General features: G+C 40.9%; 1 protein-coding gene and 1 non-coding gene across 2 annotated transcripts in view; both read left to right on the top strand.

Annotated features, from left to right (window-relative positions):
• Positions 1–417: 417 nt before the first annotated feature.
• Positions 418–478, top strand: LOC115899405. Its single transcript, XR_004059119.1, has one exon. It is a non-coding gene; the product is annotated as a U7 small nuclear RNA (small nuclear RNA).
• Positions 479–5,853: 5,375 nt separating this feature from the next.
• Positions 5,854–14,940, top strand: part of LOC115899008 (60S ribosomal protein L30-like) — a 50,407-nt gene continuing 41,320 nt past the window's right edge. Inside the window, exon 1 of the mRNA XM_030934951.1 lies at positions 5,854–6,190. Coding sequence (XP_030790811.1) covers positions 5,854–6,190 — 337 coding nt within the window. The remainder of the gene's footprint in view (positions 6,191–14,940) is intronic.

The raw sequence follows: 14,940 nt of genomic DNA, 5'->3' as shown, positions 1-14,940 counted from the left end.
CTGCACTCCAGCCTGGGCGACAGAGCGAGACTCCACCTCAAAAAAAAAAAATAAAAAATAAAAAAATAACTAAAAATCAGATAACCCTCATTTAGAGCTTCCATTATAACAAAGTTTGTAACAAAATTTGGATGGATAAAATTTTAAATTTAAGCTGCTGTTTAAGTGCAAACTAATGTGTGTATCTATGATGGCAAGAGAAAACATGAGAAGTTTCAGAATAAAAATAATACTCATATTTTCTTCTTTAAAAAAGTCTTGAGCATAGCCAGGCACGGTGGCTTTTACCTGTAGTCCCAACTACTCAGGACTCTGGAGGCTGAGGTGGGAGGATTGCTTGAGCCCAGGAGTTCGAGGTCAGTCTTGGCAACATTGTGAAACCCATGTCTAAAAACTTTTTTTTAATAAAAAATAAATCACATTACAGCTCTTTTAAAATTTGTCTAGCAGGTTTTCTGGTCTTTACCAGAAAGCCCCCCACAATGAAAAAAAATTTTTTTAAGAAAAGTAAGTTTTAAGAAATAAATCTTGGCTAGGAGCAGTGGCTCATACCTGTAACCCCAGCACTTTGGAAGGCCAAGGTGGGAGGATCACTTGAGCTCCAAGTTCAAGACCAGCCTAGGCAACATGGTGAAACCTCGTCTCTACTAAAAGTACAAAAAACAAAAAACAAAAAAAAACTAACCGTGCATGGTGGCCCACACCTGTAATCCCAGCTACTCAGGGTGCTGAGGCAGAAGGATCGCTTGGGGCAGGAAGGTCAAGGATGCAGTGAGCCAAGATTATGCCACTGCACTCCAGCCCAGGCAACTGGAGTGAGACCCCATCTCTAAATAAATAAATAAATAAATAAATAAATAAATAAATAAATCTTGAGTATCTTCAACTAACTAAGAAATCAGAATGAGAATTCCAAATGAAGGCCAGGTGCAGTGCTGATGTCTGTAACCCAGCACTTTGGGAGGCCGAGGCAGGCGGATCACCTGAGGTCACGAGTTCAGGACCAGCCTGGCCAATTTGGTAAAACTCCATCTGTACTAAAAATCCAAAAATTAGCCAGGCATGGTGGCAGGCGCCTGTAGTCCCAGCTACTCAGGAGACTGAAGCAGGAGAATTGCCTGAACCTGGGAGGCAGAGGATGCAGTAAGCTGAGATCACACCATTGCACTCCAACCTGGGAGACAGAACAAGACTCTGTTTCAAAAAAATAAAGAAGATAAAAAGGAATTCCAAGGGCCGGGTGCGGTGGCTCAAGCCTGTAATCCCAGCACTTTGGGAGGCCGAGATGGGTGGATCACAAGGTCAGGAGATCGAGACCATCCTGGCTAACACGGTGAAACCCCGTCTCTACTAAAAAATACAAAAAACTAGCCGGGCGAGGTGGCGGGCGCCTGTAGTCCCAGCTACTCGGGAGGCTGAGGCAGGAGAATGGCGTAAAACCCGGGAGGCGGAGCTTGCAGTGAGCTGAGATCCGGCCACTGCACTCCAGCTTGGGCGACAGAGCGAGACTCCGTCTCAAAAAAAAAAAAAGGAATTCCAAATGAGGAAGTTGTGCTATAAAATATGAACAATGGACATTAAAGCCTATTAAGTATTGTTTATTCAATTAACAGATATTTATTAAGTATTTTTACTATGTACTAAGCAAGGGAAATGCAACAGTGAACGAGACTGTTTATTCCACTTGAGGGAGATAAAGACAATTCAATAAGTAATTATGGATTGGGCGCGGTGGCTCACGCCTATAATTCCAGTACTTCGGGAGGCTGAGGTGAGCGGATCACCTGAGGTCAGGAGTTCGAGATCAACCTGGCCAGCATGGTGAAACGCCATCTCTACTAAAAATACAAAAATTAGCCAGGCATGGTGGCGAGTGCCTGTAATTCCAGCTACTCAGAAAGCTGAGGCAGGAAAGTCACTTGAACCTGGGAGGTGAATGTTGCAGTGAGCCGAGATGGCGCCACTGCACTCCAGCCTGGGTGACAGAATAAGACTCTGACTCAAAAAAAAAAAAAAAAAAAAGTAATTACGATCAAGTATGTGCTATGAAGCACATAGTGGAGGTCGAGGGCCACCCAGAGGAAGTGCAATGTTAAAACGATGCTAGAAATTAGTCAGGCAAACAAGAGCAGGAAAGAGAAGATTATAGACAAAGTGAAGAGCCTCAAGCAAGAGAGAACATTTGAAAAATGGAAATGTGTTCAGTGGGCCTGGAGCTTTGAGATCAGGCTACCAAGGTAATCGGGGGCTGGATCGGGACTGAAAGCCATGCTAAGGGCTTTGGTTTTTATCATGAAGGTAAGGCAAGGGATAGTTATTATGGAAGAGCTGATCAGGAACAAGATGATCAGATCTGAGCTTCAGAAAATCTGTTTCAGCCGGGCGCAGTGGCTCAAGCCTGTAATCCCAGCACTTTGGGAGGCTGAGACGGGCGGATCACGAGGTCAGGAGATCGAGACCATCCTGGCTAACATGGTGAAACACCCTCTTTACTAACTCTACTCTCTACTAATAAAACACAAAAAACTAGCCGGGCGAGGTGGCGGGCGCCTGTAGTCCCAGCTACTCGGGAGGCTGAGGCAGGAGAATGGCGTAAACCTGGGAGGCGGAGCTTGCAGTGAGCTGAGATCCGGCCACTGCACTCCAGCCTGGGCGACACAGCGAGACTCCGTCTCAAAAAAAAAAAGAATTTTTTTTTGAGACAGGGTCTCCTTTTGGTCGCCCAGGCTGGAGTACAGTGGCACCATCGTGGCTCACTGCAGCCTCGAACCCCCTAAGCTCAAGCAATCCTCCCACCTCAGCCTCCTGAGTATCTGGGACCACAGACTTGCACCATCATGCCCGGCTTGTTTTTCGTGTTTTGTTTTGTTTTGTTTTGCTTTGTTTTGTTTTGTTTTGTAGAGACAGAGTTTCACCATGTTGCCTAGGCGACTGCCTGGGCCTCCAAAAGTGCTGGGAAAGTGCTGGGATTATAAGCATGATCCACCATGCCCAACCATATTTTTTCTATGTAGGAAATGGATTAGACTGTAGTAGATAATGGGTGGATTCATAAGATGTTTGCAAAAAAAGATAGGAAATCAAATCAACAGGATATGGTGAGTGACTGGAAACAGCAGGTGAGGGAGAGGAAAAGTTAAGAGCAACTTCTACGTTTCTAGCAGGGGCCGTGAGGTGGATAATGGTGCTGTTACTGAGAAGGGAGATCTTGGAGGCGGACCAGGTTTAAGGGAAGGACTCAGTTTGGAATATTTTGAGTTTGAAGAACCTGGGAATCATTCAAGTAGACAACTAGGTATATGAATCTGAAGCTAAGGGACAATATCTTTCTCAATGTACAGGTCTTGGAGTTAAAAACAATTGTCAAAAAGATTAGCCTAAGAATGTTCACAGTAGCTTTATTCACAAAAACCAAAAACTGGAAACAATCCAAATGTTCAATGGGAGAATGACTATACATACTGTGGTACATTTGTATTATGGAATACTACTCTGTAATAAAATAATAAACTATTGATATAATAATACTATAGGTGACTTCAAAACATCATATTAAGGAAAAAAGCCAGAAAACACTACAGATTTTATTATTCTATTTGTGTGAAAATTAAGACTGGTAAAACTAGTCTATAGTAATAGAAATCAAATTAGTTGTTGCCTGGGGCTGCTGGGCAATAGGAGGGGGCGTTGATGGCAAGGAGGAGGATGAGGGGATTAACTGGAAAGAGGCTGGAGGGAACTTGCTGTGTTGACAGAAATGTTCTGGGTCTGTCTTGACTGGGGTGTTTTTTACACAGAAGGGTACATTTATCTTAACTCATTAGATTATATACAAAAGATCTGTGCATGTTACTGTATGCAAATTATATATCAGTAAAATTAATTAGTGAAAAATAAATAAAAAGCACCCAGGGGAGAATTTCCACAGGTTCCTACCATCAGCACATCTACCCATCCTACATCTGTGCCCAGATACTACCTTTCCTCTTGTTTATAAAAATGAACTGTCTTTTCTCCTAAAGCCACTCTTCCATTGCAGCACTAGATCCCATTCCTTCTCATCTCACCTCACTAAGGACATTACTCTGGTAATTCTCCTCTCACCCTCCTGCATCAGTTTTTCTGTCTCTACTGGATCATTCACATGAGCACAGAAACATGCTGAAAAATCCCCCATTCTAGAAAGAGAGAGATGTCCTCCTTTGACCTGACATCCTCCTCCAGCTTACATTCCATTTCTCTGCTTTTGTTACAACAAAATTCTTCATAAGTGTTGCCTGTATTTTCTGTTTACAAGTTCCTTCCACATCTTCTCTCAAACTTGCTCCAGTTAGGGTTTTACCTTCAACACAACTCAAATTGCCTGCCAAGGTCACCAATAACCTTTATGTGGCCAAATCAAATGGTCAATTATCGGACCGTTGATAATTTTTTCTCCGCTAAACACATTCTACACTTGCTTCAGGATTTGTTTTCCTCTTACCTTATTGGCCATTCTTCCTTTGCTGATCCATTTCCCTCAGCCTGATCCCTAAATATTAGGTTTGGCCCTTGCAACTCTTTTCTTTCTTATCTATGCTGTCTTGATGGTCACATCCAATCTTGTAGCTTAAACACAATCTATATTCTGACCATATCCAATATTTAAAAAAAAAACTCTCTCCTGAAGACCTGCATCAACTCCAAACTCACAATAGTTAATTCCCAGCATAGCTCAGAGGGAAAATAGCAAGGTCTGCTGAGTGAGAGAAAATACTGTAAACACAGAAAATGCAGCAGTTGAAGGATAACTCGTATTGTCAGAAATTTGGGGAGCATATTGACAGTATATTCTAAAGGTATTAGTCCACAGAGAAAAAAAATGTAAGGTTGGATCTGGCTAAATTTATTAATATAAATATGGAGATTTAATATGTTTAACTGCCTAGGTGTAACTAACAATTTGTTTGGTTGGTTAGCAGGACTGACTTCAATAGTGGCCTATAGTGAATGAAATTGAGATGCCATCCCAGCACTTTGAGAGGCCGAGGCAAGTGGATCACGAGGTAAGGAATTCAAGATCAGCTTGGCCAAGATGGTGAAACCCTGTCTCTACCAAAAATACAAAAATTAGGTCGGTGTGGTGGTGCACACCTGTAGTCCCAGCTACTCAGGAGGCTGAAGCAGAAGAATGGCTTGAACCTGGGAGGTGGAGCTTGCAGTGAGCTGAGATCATGCCACTGCACTCCAGCCTGGGTGACAGAGTGAGACTCGGTCTCAAAAAAAAAAAGAAATTGAGATGCCATTACTTCTTTGGTATGCTCTAGGAATTAAGCCGCAGGCTTAGGGAAATCAGTATGTTAGAGCAGATGTGATCACCCACATATCAACCATACCTCCTGGAGGCCTAGAGGGTATTCCCTTCACCAAACCATTAACAAATTAATAAATATAAAAAATCAATCATTTGATAAATACTTGGGTTGGAAGCCTCAGTATTATTTTAAAGCTCAGTGTTGGCTGATTCTGTAGGTCAGTGATGATGGTCGGAAATGTTGCCATGAAATTAGGAATCCCTGATTTCAATGGAATAATAGAATCCTGGTGTGTAGAAGGCCAGGTGGCAGCATTTAATCATCAGAGACAGGATAGATGCAATTACCACATTAAGCTGCAGAGAGGAAATGTTAATCAAGAGCTTTAACCCAAGAGATCTGTGGCAATAATTAACAATTACAAGGTGCCTGGGGATGAAATAGGTGGGCAGCCCATCAAAGTCTTGCTTTAGAAAAATTCTAGGTCTTCCCTTCTTGCCTCCCAGTTATCTTGGCAGCTGCTTTCGTTTGGGGGCCATCCCACACCTAATACAGGAAGATGGTGGCTGCAAAGAAGATTAAAAAGTCAGTGGAATGGATCAACTCTAGGCTCCTACTTGTTATAAAAAGTGGAAAGCACATACTGGGGTACAAGCAGACTCTAAAGATGATCAGGCAAGGCAAAGCAAAATTGGCTATCCTCACTGAAAACTGCCCGGCTTTGAGGAAATTCAAAATAGAGTGCTATACCGTGTTGACCAAAACTGGTGTGCATCACTACAGTGACAATACTTTTGAACTGGGCATAGCATGTGGGAAATACTGCAGAGTATGCACGCTGTCCATCATTGATCCAGGCGATTCTGATATCATTAGAAGCATGCCAGAACAGACAGGCCACCACCTTGGCCATTCAGGTTTCTCAGCCAGTTCATCCTGTGGGCCTTGGAGAGTCCAAATCGATCAGGGGCTGAAAAGTTCCCCAACACAGTACAGCTGCTCTACCAAAAAGCAACCAAACTGCTTCTTCAAGTGGGTCTGTGATCCCGTTCCTCCTGACTGGGTAAGACCTTCCAACCAGGGTCTCCAGCCACTTCCTACAGGTACATTCAGGTTGACAATAGATCAGTAACCCCCTGGGATGGAGTTTCCAGAGGAAGAGGCGGGCTGCCATTTTTGCTGTTTCACAGCCTTCACCGATGATACCTTCAGGTACAGGAAAAACAAAGGTGACTAGGGTCTGGAGCAGACCCCCAGAAAACCACAGCAGCCCTATGGAAAAGTGGCCAGATGGTTAAAAGAAAAACAAACAAACAGGAAACAACAACAACAAAGAAAACAACACAAAAATCCCACCCAAAGGTCAGCAACCTTGAATATTGAAGGTGGATAAGCCCACAAAGAAAAGAAAGAATCAATGCAAAAACAATAAAAACTCAAAAAGCAAGGAAGATGACACAAAAACAAATGGAAAAACATTCCATGCTCATGGATAGTACGAATCAATATCATGAAAATGGCCACAATGTCCAAAGCAATTTATGGCTTTAATGCTATTCCCAATAAACTATCACTGACATTTGTCACAGAATTTAAAAAGAACTATTTTAAAATTCATATGGAACCAAAAAAGAGCCCAAATAGCCAAGACAATCCTAAGCAAAAAGAACAAAGCTGGAGACATCATGCTATCTGACTTCAAACTATACTTCAAGGCTACAGCAACCAAAAGAGCATGGTACTGGTACAAGAACAGACACATAGACAAATGGAGCAGAATAGACAACCCAGAAATAAGACCACACACCTACAACCATTTGATCTTCAACAAGCCTGACAAAAACAAGCAATGGGGAAAGGATTCCCTATTTAACAAATGGTGCTGGGAGAACTGGCTAGTCATATGCAGAAAATTGAAACTGGACCCCTTCCTTATATAAAAAAAAATTAACTTGAGGTGGATTAAAGACTTAAATGTAGGCTGGGTGCGGTGGCTCAAGCCTGTAATCCTAGCACTTTGGGAGGCCGAGACAGGTGGATCACGAGGTCAGGAGATCGAGACCATCCTGGCTAACACGGTGAAACCGCATCTCTACTAAAAATACAAAAAAAATTAGCCCGGTGAGGTGGCGGGCGCCTGTAATCCCAGCTACTCGGGAGGCTGAGGCAGGAGAATGGCATGAACCCGAGAGGTGGAGCTTGCAGTGAGCTGAGATCCAGCCACTGTACTCCAGCCTGGGCGACAGAGAGAGACTCCATCTCAAAAAAAAAAAAAAGACTTAAATGTAAAACCCAAAACCATAAAAACCCAAGAAGAAAATCTAGGCAATACCATTCAGGGCATAGGCGCAGGCAAAGATTTTATGATGAAGATGCCAAAAGCAATTGCAACAAAATAAAAAATTGACAAATAAGATCTAATTAAACTAAAGCACTTCTGCACAGCAAAAGAAAAGATCATCAGAATGAACAGACAACCTACAGAATGAGGGAGAAAATTTTTATAAACTATTCATCTGACAAAGGTCTAATATCCAGCATTTACAAGGAAGAACAAAAACTTAAACTTACAAGAAAAGAAAACAATCCCGTTAAAAAGTGGAAAAAGGACATGAACAGACACTTCTCAAAAGAATACGTACATGTGGCCAACAAACATATAAAAAAAGGTTCAACATTACTGATCATTAGAGAAATGCAAAACAGAACCACAATGAGATACCATCTCACAATCAGAATGGTTATTGTTAAAGTAAAAAAATAACTGATAGTGGCGAGGTTATGGAGAAAAAGGAACACTTTTACACTGTTGGTGGAAGTGTAAATTAGTTCAACCATTGTGGCAGAAAATGTGGCAATTCCTCAAAGACCTAGAGGCAGATATACCATTTGACCCAGCAATCCAATTACTGGGTATATACCCAAAGGAATATAAATCATTCTATTTTTTTTTTTTTTTTTTTTTTTTTTTTTTTTTGAGATGGAGTCTCACTCTGTCACCCAGGCTGGAGTGCAGTGATGTGAACTGGGCTTACTGCAACCTCCACCTCCCAGGTTCAAGCAATTCTTACACCTCAGCCTCCCGAGTAGCTAGGAATACAGGTGCATGCCACCATGCCTGTCTAATTTTTATATTTTTAGTAGAGACGGGGTTTCACTATGCCAGCTAGGCTGGTCTCAAACTCCTGACCTCAGATGATCCACCTGCCTCGGCCTCCTAAAGTACTGGGATTACAGGCATGAGCTACTGTGCCCAGCCCTCATTCTATTATAGATACATGCATGCGTATGTTCATTGCACCACTTTTTACAATAGCAAAGACATAGAATCAACCTAAATGCCCAGCAATGATAGACTAGATAAAGAAAATGTGGTACACATACACCACGGAATACTATGCAGCCATTAAAAAGAATGAGATCATGTCCTTTGCAGGGACATGGATGGAGCTGGAGGCCGTTATCCTCAACAAACTAATGCAGGAACAGAAAATCAAATACCACATTTTCTCACTTATAAGTGGGAGCTGAATAATGAGAAAACATGGACACATGGTGGGGAACAACACACACTGAGGTCTGTTGAGGGTAGGAGAAGAAGGGAGGAAGGAGAGCATCAGAATAGCTGATGGATGCTGGGCTTAATACCTAGGTGATGGGATGATCTGTGCAGCAAATCATCATGGCACATTTTTACCTATGTAACAGACTTGTTCATTTTGCACATGTACCCCTGAACTTAAAAAAAAAAAAAAAAAAAAAAAAAAAAGACGTAAAAAAACAAAGAAATGCAAAACGTAAAAGAAAAAAATTACATTAAATGTAGGCGAGGCATGGTGGCTCACTCCTCTAATCCCAACACTGTGGGAGGCCAAGGCAGGAGGACTGCTTGAGTCCAAGAGTTTAAGACTGCAATGAGCAATGATAGCACCACTACACTCTAGTCTGGGTGAAAGTGAAAGACTCTCTCTCTAATAATAAGAATAATAATAATAATGATAATGATAATTATATTAAATATAAATGGTCTAAACATACCCCATTAAAAGGCAAAGAGTAAGATTTTAATTATATTCTACCTGCAGGAAACCCACATTAAATATAAAAATACAAATACATTAAAAGTAAAAGAATAGAATAATATATACTATGCTTACACTAATCAAAAGAAAACTGGAGTAGTTGTAGACAAATATTTCAGTACTTAAAAAGTACTACCAGAGATAAAGAAGATGATTTATAATGATACAGTAGTCAATTCATGAAGAGGAAATAATAATCCTAAATTATGGACCTAATAACGCATTTTCACAATACAAGGAGCAAAACTGATAGAACTCTGAGAATAAATAGATGCAATCCTTAATTATAGTCAGAGATTTTAATGTCCATCACTCAATATGTGATAGAACAAGTGAACAGAAAATTAGCAAAGATACAGTGTTGAACAACACTATCAAATAATTTGACAAAATTGAAATTTATAAAACACTCCACTCAATGACAACAGAATATACTTTTTTAAATTGCACACGGAATGTTTACTAAAACAGATGATATTGTGAGCCCCCCAAAAATCTCAATAAATTTAAAGGATTCAAATCGTATAAAGTATGTTTTCTGACCAATGTGGAATAAAATTAAAAATCAAAAATAGAAATATCTGAAAAAACCCTCAAAATAGTTGTAAATGAAATAACACACTTCTAAACAACCCACAGGGTCAAAGAAGAAATCAGAAAGGGAAATCAGAAAAACAACATGAGTTGAGTTAAAACAAAATGACAACATATTGAAATTTGTAAAATGTAGCTAAAGCAGCACTCAGAGGGAAATTTATTGCACTAAGTGCCTATATTAGTAAAAAAGAACCAAATCAGTGACATCAGCTTCCTCCTTAATAAACTAGAAATGAAAAGAGTAAATGAAATCCAAAGTAAGCAAAAATAAATAAACAAAGAAGAAGAATAAAGAGCATAATTAAACAGAAAGCAGAAAATTAACAGAGGAAATCAATGAGACCAAAAGCTGTTACTTTGTGATCAATTAAATTGATAATCTCCTAGCCAGGCTGATCAGTAAAAGGAAGAAAGGAACTGCATTGTGTATTCTGGATGTAAAAGGAGGAGGAAGAGGAGGAGGAAGAGAAGGAAAAAGGAAAGGAAAAAAGGAAGGAAGGAAGGAATTAAAAGAAAAATAGAGAGGATACAAATTGCCCATGTCAGGAGTAAGACATGATATCAATGCAGAATCCACAGGTATTAAAAGCAAAACAAAGGAAATTAGGAACACTGTCATGCCAATAAATTCAACAATTTAGATGAAATGGACAAATTCATTGAGAGATACAAGCTACCTAAGCACACACAAAAGAAACAATCCCAAATGGCACCTTTTCTATTAAAGAACTTGCACCTATAGTTAAAATCTTCCTATTAAAATAAAACTACTCCGGGCTCATATAAATTCTTTGGTGAGACCTAAAAACAGAAATACCATTTGATTTAGTAATTCCATCACTGGGTATATGCCCAGGGGAATATAAATTGTTCTGTTATAAAGATACATGGATGCATATGTTTGTTGCAGCACTATTCACAATAGCAAAGACATAGAATCAACCTAAATGCCCAGCAATGAGAGACTGGATAAAGAAAATATGGTACATATACACCATGGAATACTATGCAGCCATAAAAAAGAATGAGATCATGTCCTATGCGATGGAGGAACATGAATGGAGCTGGAGGTCATTATCCTTAGCAAACTAGCAAAGGAACAGAAAACCAAATACTGCATGTTCTCACTTATAAGTGGGAGCTAAATGATAACACATGGACACATACAGGGGAACCAAACACTGGGGTCTATCAGAGGGTGAAGGTTGGAAGGAGGGAGAGGATGGGGAATAATAACTAATGGGTACTAGGCCTAATACCTGGGTAATGAAATAATCTGTACAACAAACCCACATGACATAAGTTTACCTATATAACAAACCTGCACATATAACCCTGAACTTAAAGTTAAAACATAAACATTAAACAAATTTTCAAAATTAAATTATTTGGCAAATTCTACCAAACGTTTAGGAAATAAATAACACCAATGCTATGCAAATTCTTTCAAAAATTTGAGAAGAATAAAATACTAACTCATCCTATGAGACTAGAGGCTAGCATTACTCTGACACCAAAATACAACAATTACAAGACTCAAACAAACAAAAGCTAAGGACCAATATACCTCATGAACATAAATGCAAAAGGAGCCTTAACAAAAGTTTACCGAGTTGAATCAAACAATGTCCAAAAATGGTAATACATTATGCCCAACTGGAATCTCCCCTCAGAAATGCAAGTTTGGTTTAACATTTGAAAATCAATGGAATTTACCGTATAAAAAAACCCAAACCAAACCAAACAAAAAACAAACCTACTGTATGTTCATCTCAGTAGATTCAGAAAAAATATTTCATAAAAATCCAGTATCTGTTCCCGATTTTTTAAAAAATCTCCCAGGGCCAGGTGTGGTGGCTTACACCTGTAATCTCAGCACTTTGGGAGGCACAAGCAGGTGGATCACCTGAGGTCAGGAGTTTGAAACCCGCCTGGCCAACATGGTGAAGCCCCATCTCTACTAAAAATTCAAAATTAGCCACAAGTGATGGTGTATGCCTGTAATCCCAGCTACTTGAGAAGCTGAGGCGGGAAAATCACCTGAACCTGGGACGGGGAGGTTGCAGGGAGACAAGATCGTGCCATTGCACTCCAACCTGGGCAACAAGAACAAAACTCCATCTCAAAAAATAAATGAATAAATAAAAATAAATAAAAAATCTACCAGGTGTGGTGGCTCATGCCTATAATCCCAGCATTTGGGAGGTCAGGGCGGGATGATCACTTGAGCCCAGGAGTTCAAAACCATCCTAGGCAACATGGCAAAACCCCATCTCTACAAAAAATTCCCAAATTAGCAGGGCATGGTGGCATGTGTCTGTAGTCCCAGCTACTCAGAAGGCTGAGGTGAGAGGATTGTGTGAGCCTGGGAAGATGAGGCGGAAGTGAGCCATGATTGCATCACTGTATTCCAGCCTGGATAACAGAGCAAGACTGCCTCAAATAAGTAAACAAACAAACAAACAAACAAACAAATAAAATGTTACCTAAGAGTAGAAGGAATAAAAGGAATAAAATTTCCTCAACTTTATAAAGTTAGCCCTCAAAATCTAAAGCTAATATGATACTTAATGATGAAAGACTGAATGTTTCTCCCTAACATTAGGAATAAGGCAGGCATGTAAGTTCTCACCACTTGTATTCAACATTGTACTAAAGAAAGCCAGTATATCAAGGCAAGAAAAATAAATAAAATATATCCAGATTGGAAAGGGAGACATTAAATTGCCTTTACTTGCAGATGACATACTTTTAAGTAGAAAATTCTACAGAATGGCGGGGCGCGGTGGCTCAAGCCTGTAATCCCAGCACTTTGGGAGGCCGAGACGGGCGGATCACGAGGTCAGGAGATCGAGACCATCCTGGCTAATACGGTGAAACCCCGTCTCTACTAAAAAATACAAAAAAAACTAGCCAGGCGACGAGGCGGGCGCCTGTAGTCCCAGCTACTCGGGAGGCTGAGACAGGAGAATGGCCTGAACCCGGGAGGCGGAGCTTGCAGTGAGCTGAGAGCCGGCCACTGCACTCCAGCCTGGGCGGCAGAGCAAGACTCCGTCTCAAAAAAAAAAAAAAAAAAGAAAAGAAAATTCTACAGAATGTACAAAGAAGCTGCTGCAACTAATAAATGAGTTCAGTACAGTTGAATGGTACAAGATCAATTTCAAAAATTAATTGTATTTCTAAATACTAGGAACAAAAAATCAGAATTGAAAATTTTAAGGCCCAACATTCACAATAGCATTAAAAGACATGAAAGCCTGGTTGGGTGCGGTGGCTCATGCCTGTAATCCCAGCATTTTGGGAGGCTGAGGCAGATGGATCACCTGAGGTCAAGAGTTCAAGACCAGCCTGACCAACATGGTGAAATCCCGTCTCTACTAAAAATACAAAAATTAGCCAGGCATGGCGGCATGTGCCTATAGTCCCAGCTACTCGGGAGGCTGAGACAGAATTGCTTGACCCCAGGAGGCAGAGGTTGCGATGAGCCCACATCATGCTACTGCACTCCAGTAGGTGGGACTACAGACACATGCCACCATGCCCTGCTAATTTTGGAATTTTTTGTAGAGATAGAGTTTTGCCATGTTACAGCCTAGGATGGTCTCAAACTCCTGGGCTCAAGTGATCTTCCCTCCTTGACCTCCCAAATGCTGGGATTATAGGCATGGGCCATCACACCTGGCAGACTTTTTTTTTTCTTTTTTTGAGACAGAGTCTTGCTCAGTCCCCCAGTCTGGAGTGCAGTTGCGGGATCTCCACTCACTGCAAGCTCCGTCTCCCGGGTTCCCGCCATTCTCCTGCCTCAGCCTCCCAAGTAGCTGGGACAACAGGCGCCCGCCGCCACGCCCGGCTAATTTTTTGCATTTTTAGTAGAGACGGGGTTTCACTGTGTTAGCCAGGATGGTCTCGATCTCCTGACCTCGTGATCCGCCCGCCTCGGCCTCCCAAAGTGCTGGGATTACAGGCGTGAGCCACTGCGCCCGGCCAGATTTTTTATTTATTTTTATTTATTTATTTTTTGAGACGGAGTTTTGCTCTAGTTCCATTCTTCCGTATAGGGCTTGCCAATTATCCCAGCATCATTTGTTGAATAGGGTGTCCTTTCCCCACTTTATGTTTTTGTTTGCTTTGTTGAAGATCAGTTGGCTATAAGTATCTGGCTTTATTTCTGGATTCTCTATTTTGTTCCATCAGTCTGTGTGCCTATTTTTGTGTCAGTACTATGACGTTTTGGTGACTATGGCCTTGCAGTATAGTTTGAAGTCAGGTAATGTGATGCCTCCAGATTTGTTTTTTTTTTTTTTGTTTTTTTTTTTTTTTGAGATGGAGTTTTGCTCTTGTTGCCCAGGCTGGAGGTGCAGTGGTGCAATTACTGCAACCTCTACCTCCTGGGTTCCAGCAATTCTCCTGCCTCAGCCTCCCAAGTAGCTGGGATTACAGCCATGCGCAACCACACCTGGCTAATTTTTTGTATTTTAATAGAGATGAAGTTTCACCATGTTGGCCAGAATGGTCTCGAACTCATGCCCTCAGGTGATCCACCCACCTTGGCCTCCTGAAGTGCTGGGATTACAGGTGTGAGCCACCGTGCCCAGCCAGATTTGTGTTTTTTTGGTTGTTGTTTTTTGTTTTTCTTAGTATTGTTTTGGCTATGTGGGCTCTTTTTTCTTTGTTCCATATGAATTTTAGGATTGCTTTTTCTAGTTCTGTGAAGAATGATAGTGGTATTTTGATGGGAATTGCATTGAATTTATAGATGAATATAATGTATATTCTGCAGTTGGGTAGAATGTTCTGTAAGTATCTGTTAAGTCCATTTGTTCAAGGGTATAGTTTAAGTCCGTTGTTTCTTTTTTGGCTTTCTGTCTTGATGACCTGTCTAGTGCTGTCAGTGGAGTATTGAGGTCCCCCACTATTATTGTGTTGCTGTCTATCTCTTTTCTTAGGTCTAGTAATAATGGTTTTGT

This window comes from Rhinopithecus roxellana, chromosome 8, assembly GCF_007565055.1.
Source record: "Rhinopithecus roxellana isolate Shanxi Qingling chromosome 8, ASM756505v1, whole genome shotgun sequence".
Taxonomy (NCBI): Eukaryota; Metazoa; Chordata; class Mammalia; order Primates; family Cercopithecidae; genus Rhinopithecus; species Rhinopithecus roxellana.
This window is presented reverse-complemented; position numbering and strand designations above follow the sequence as displayed.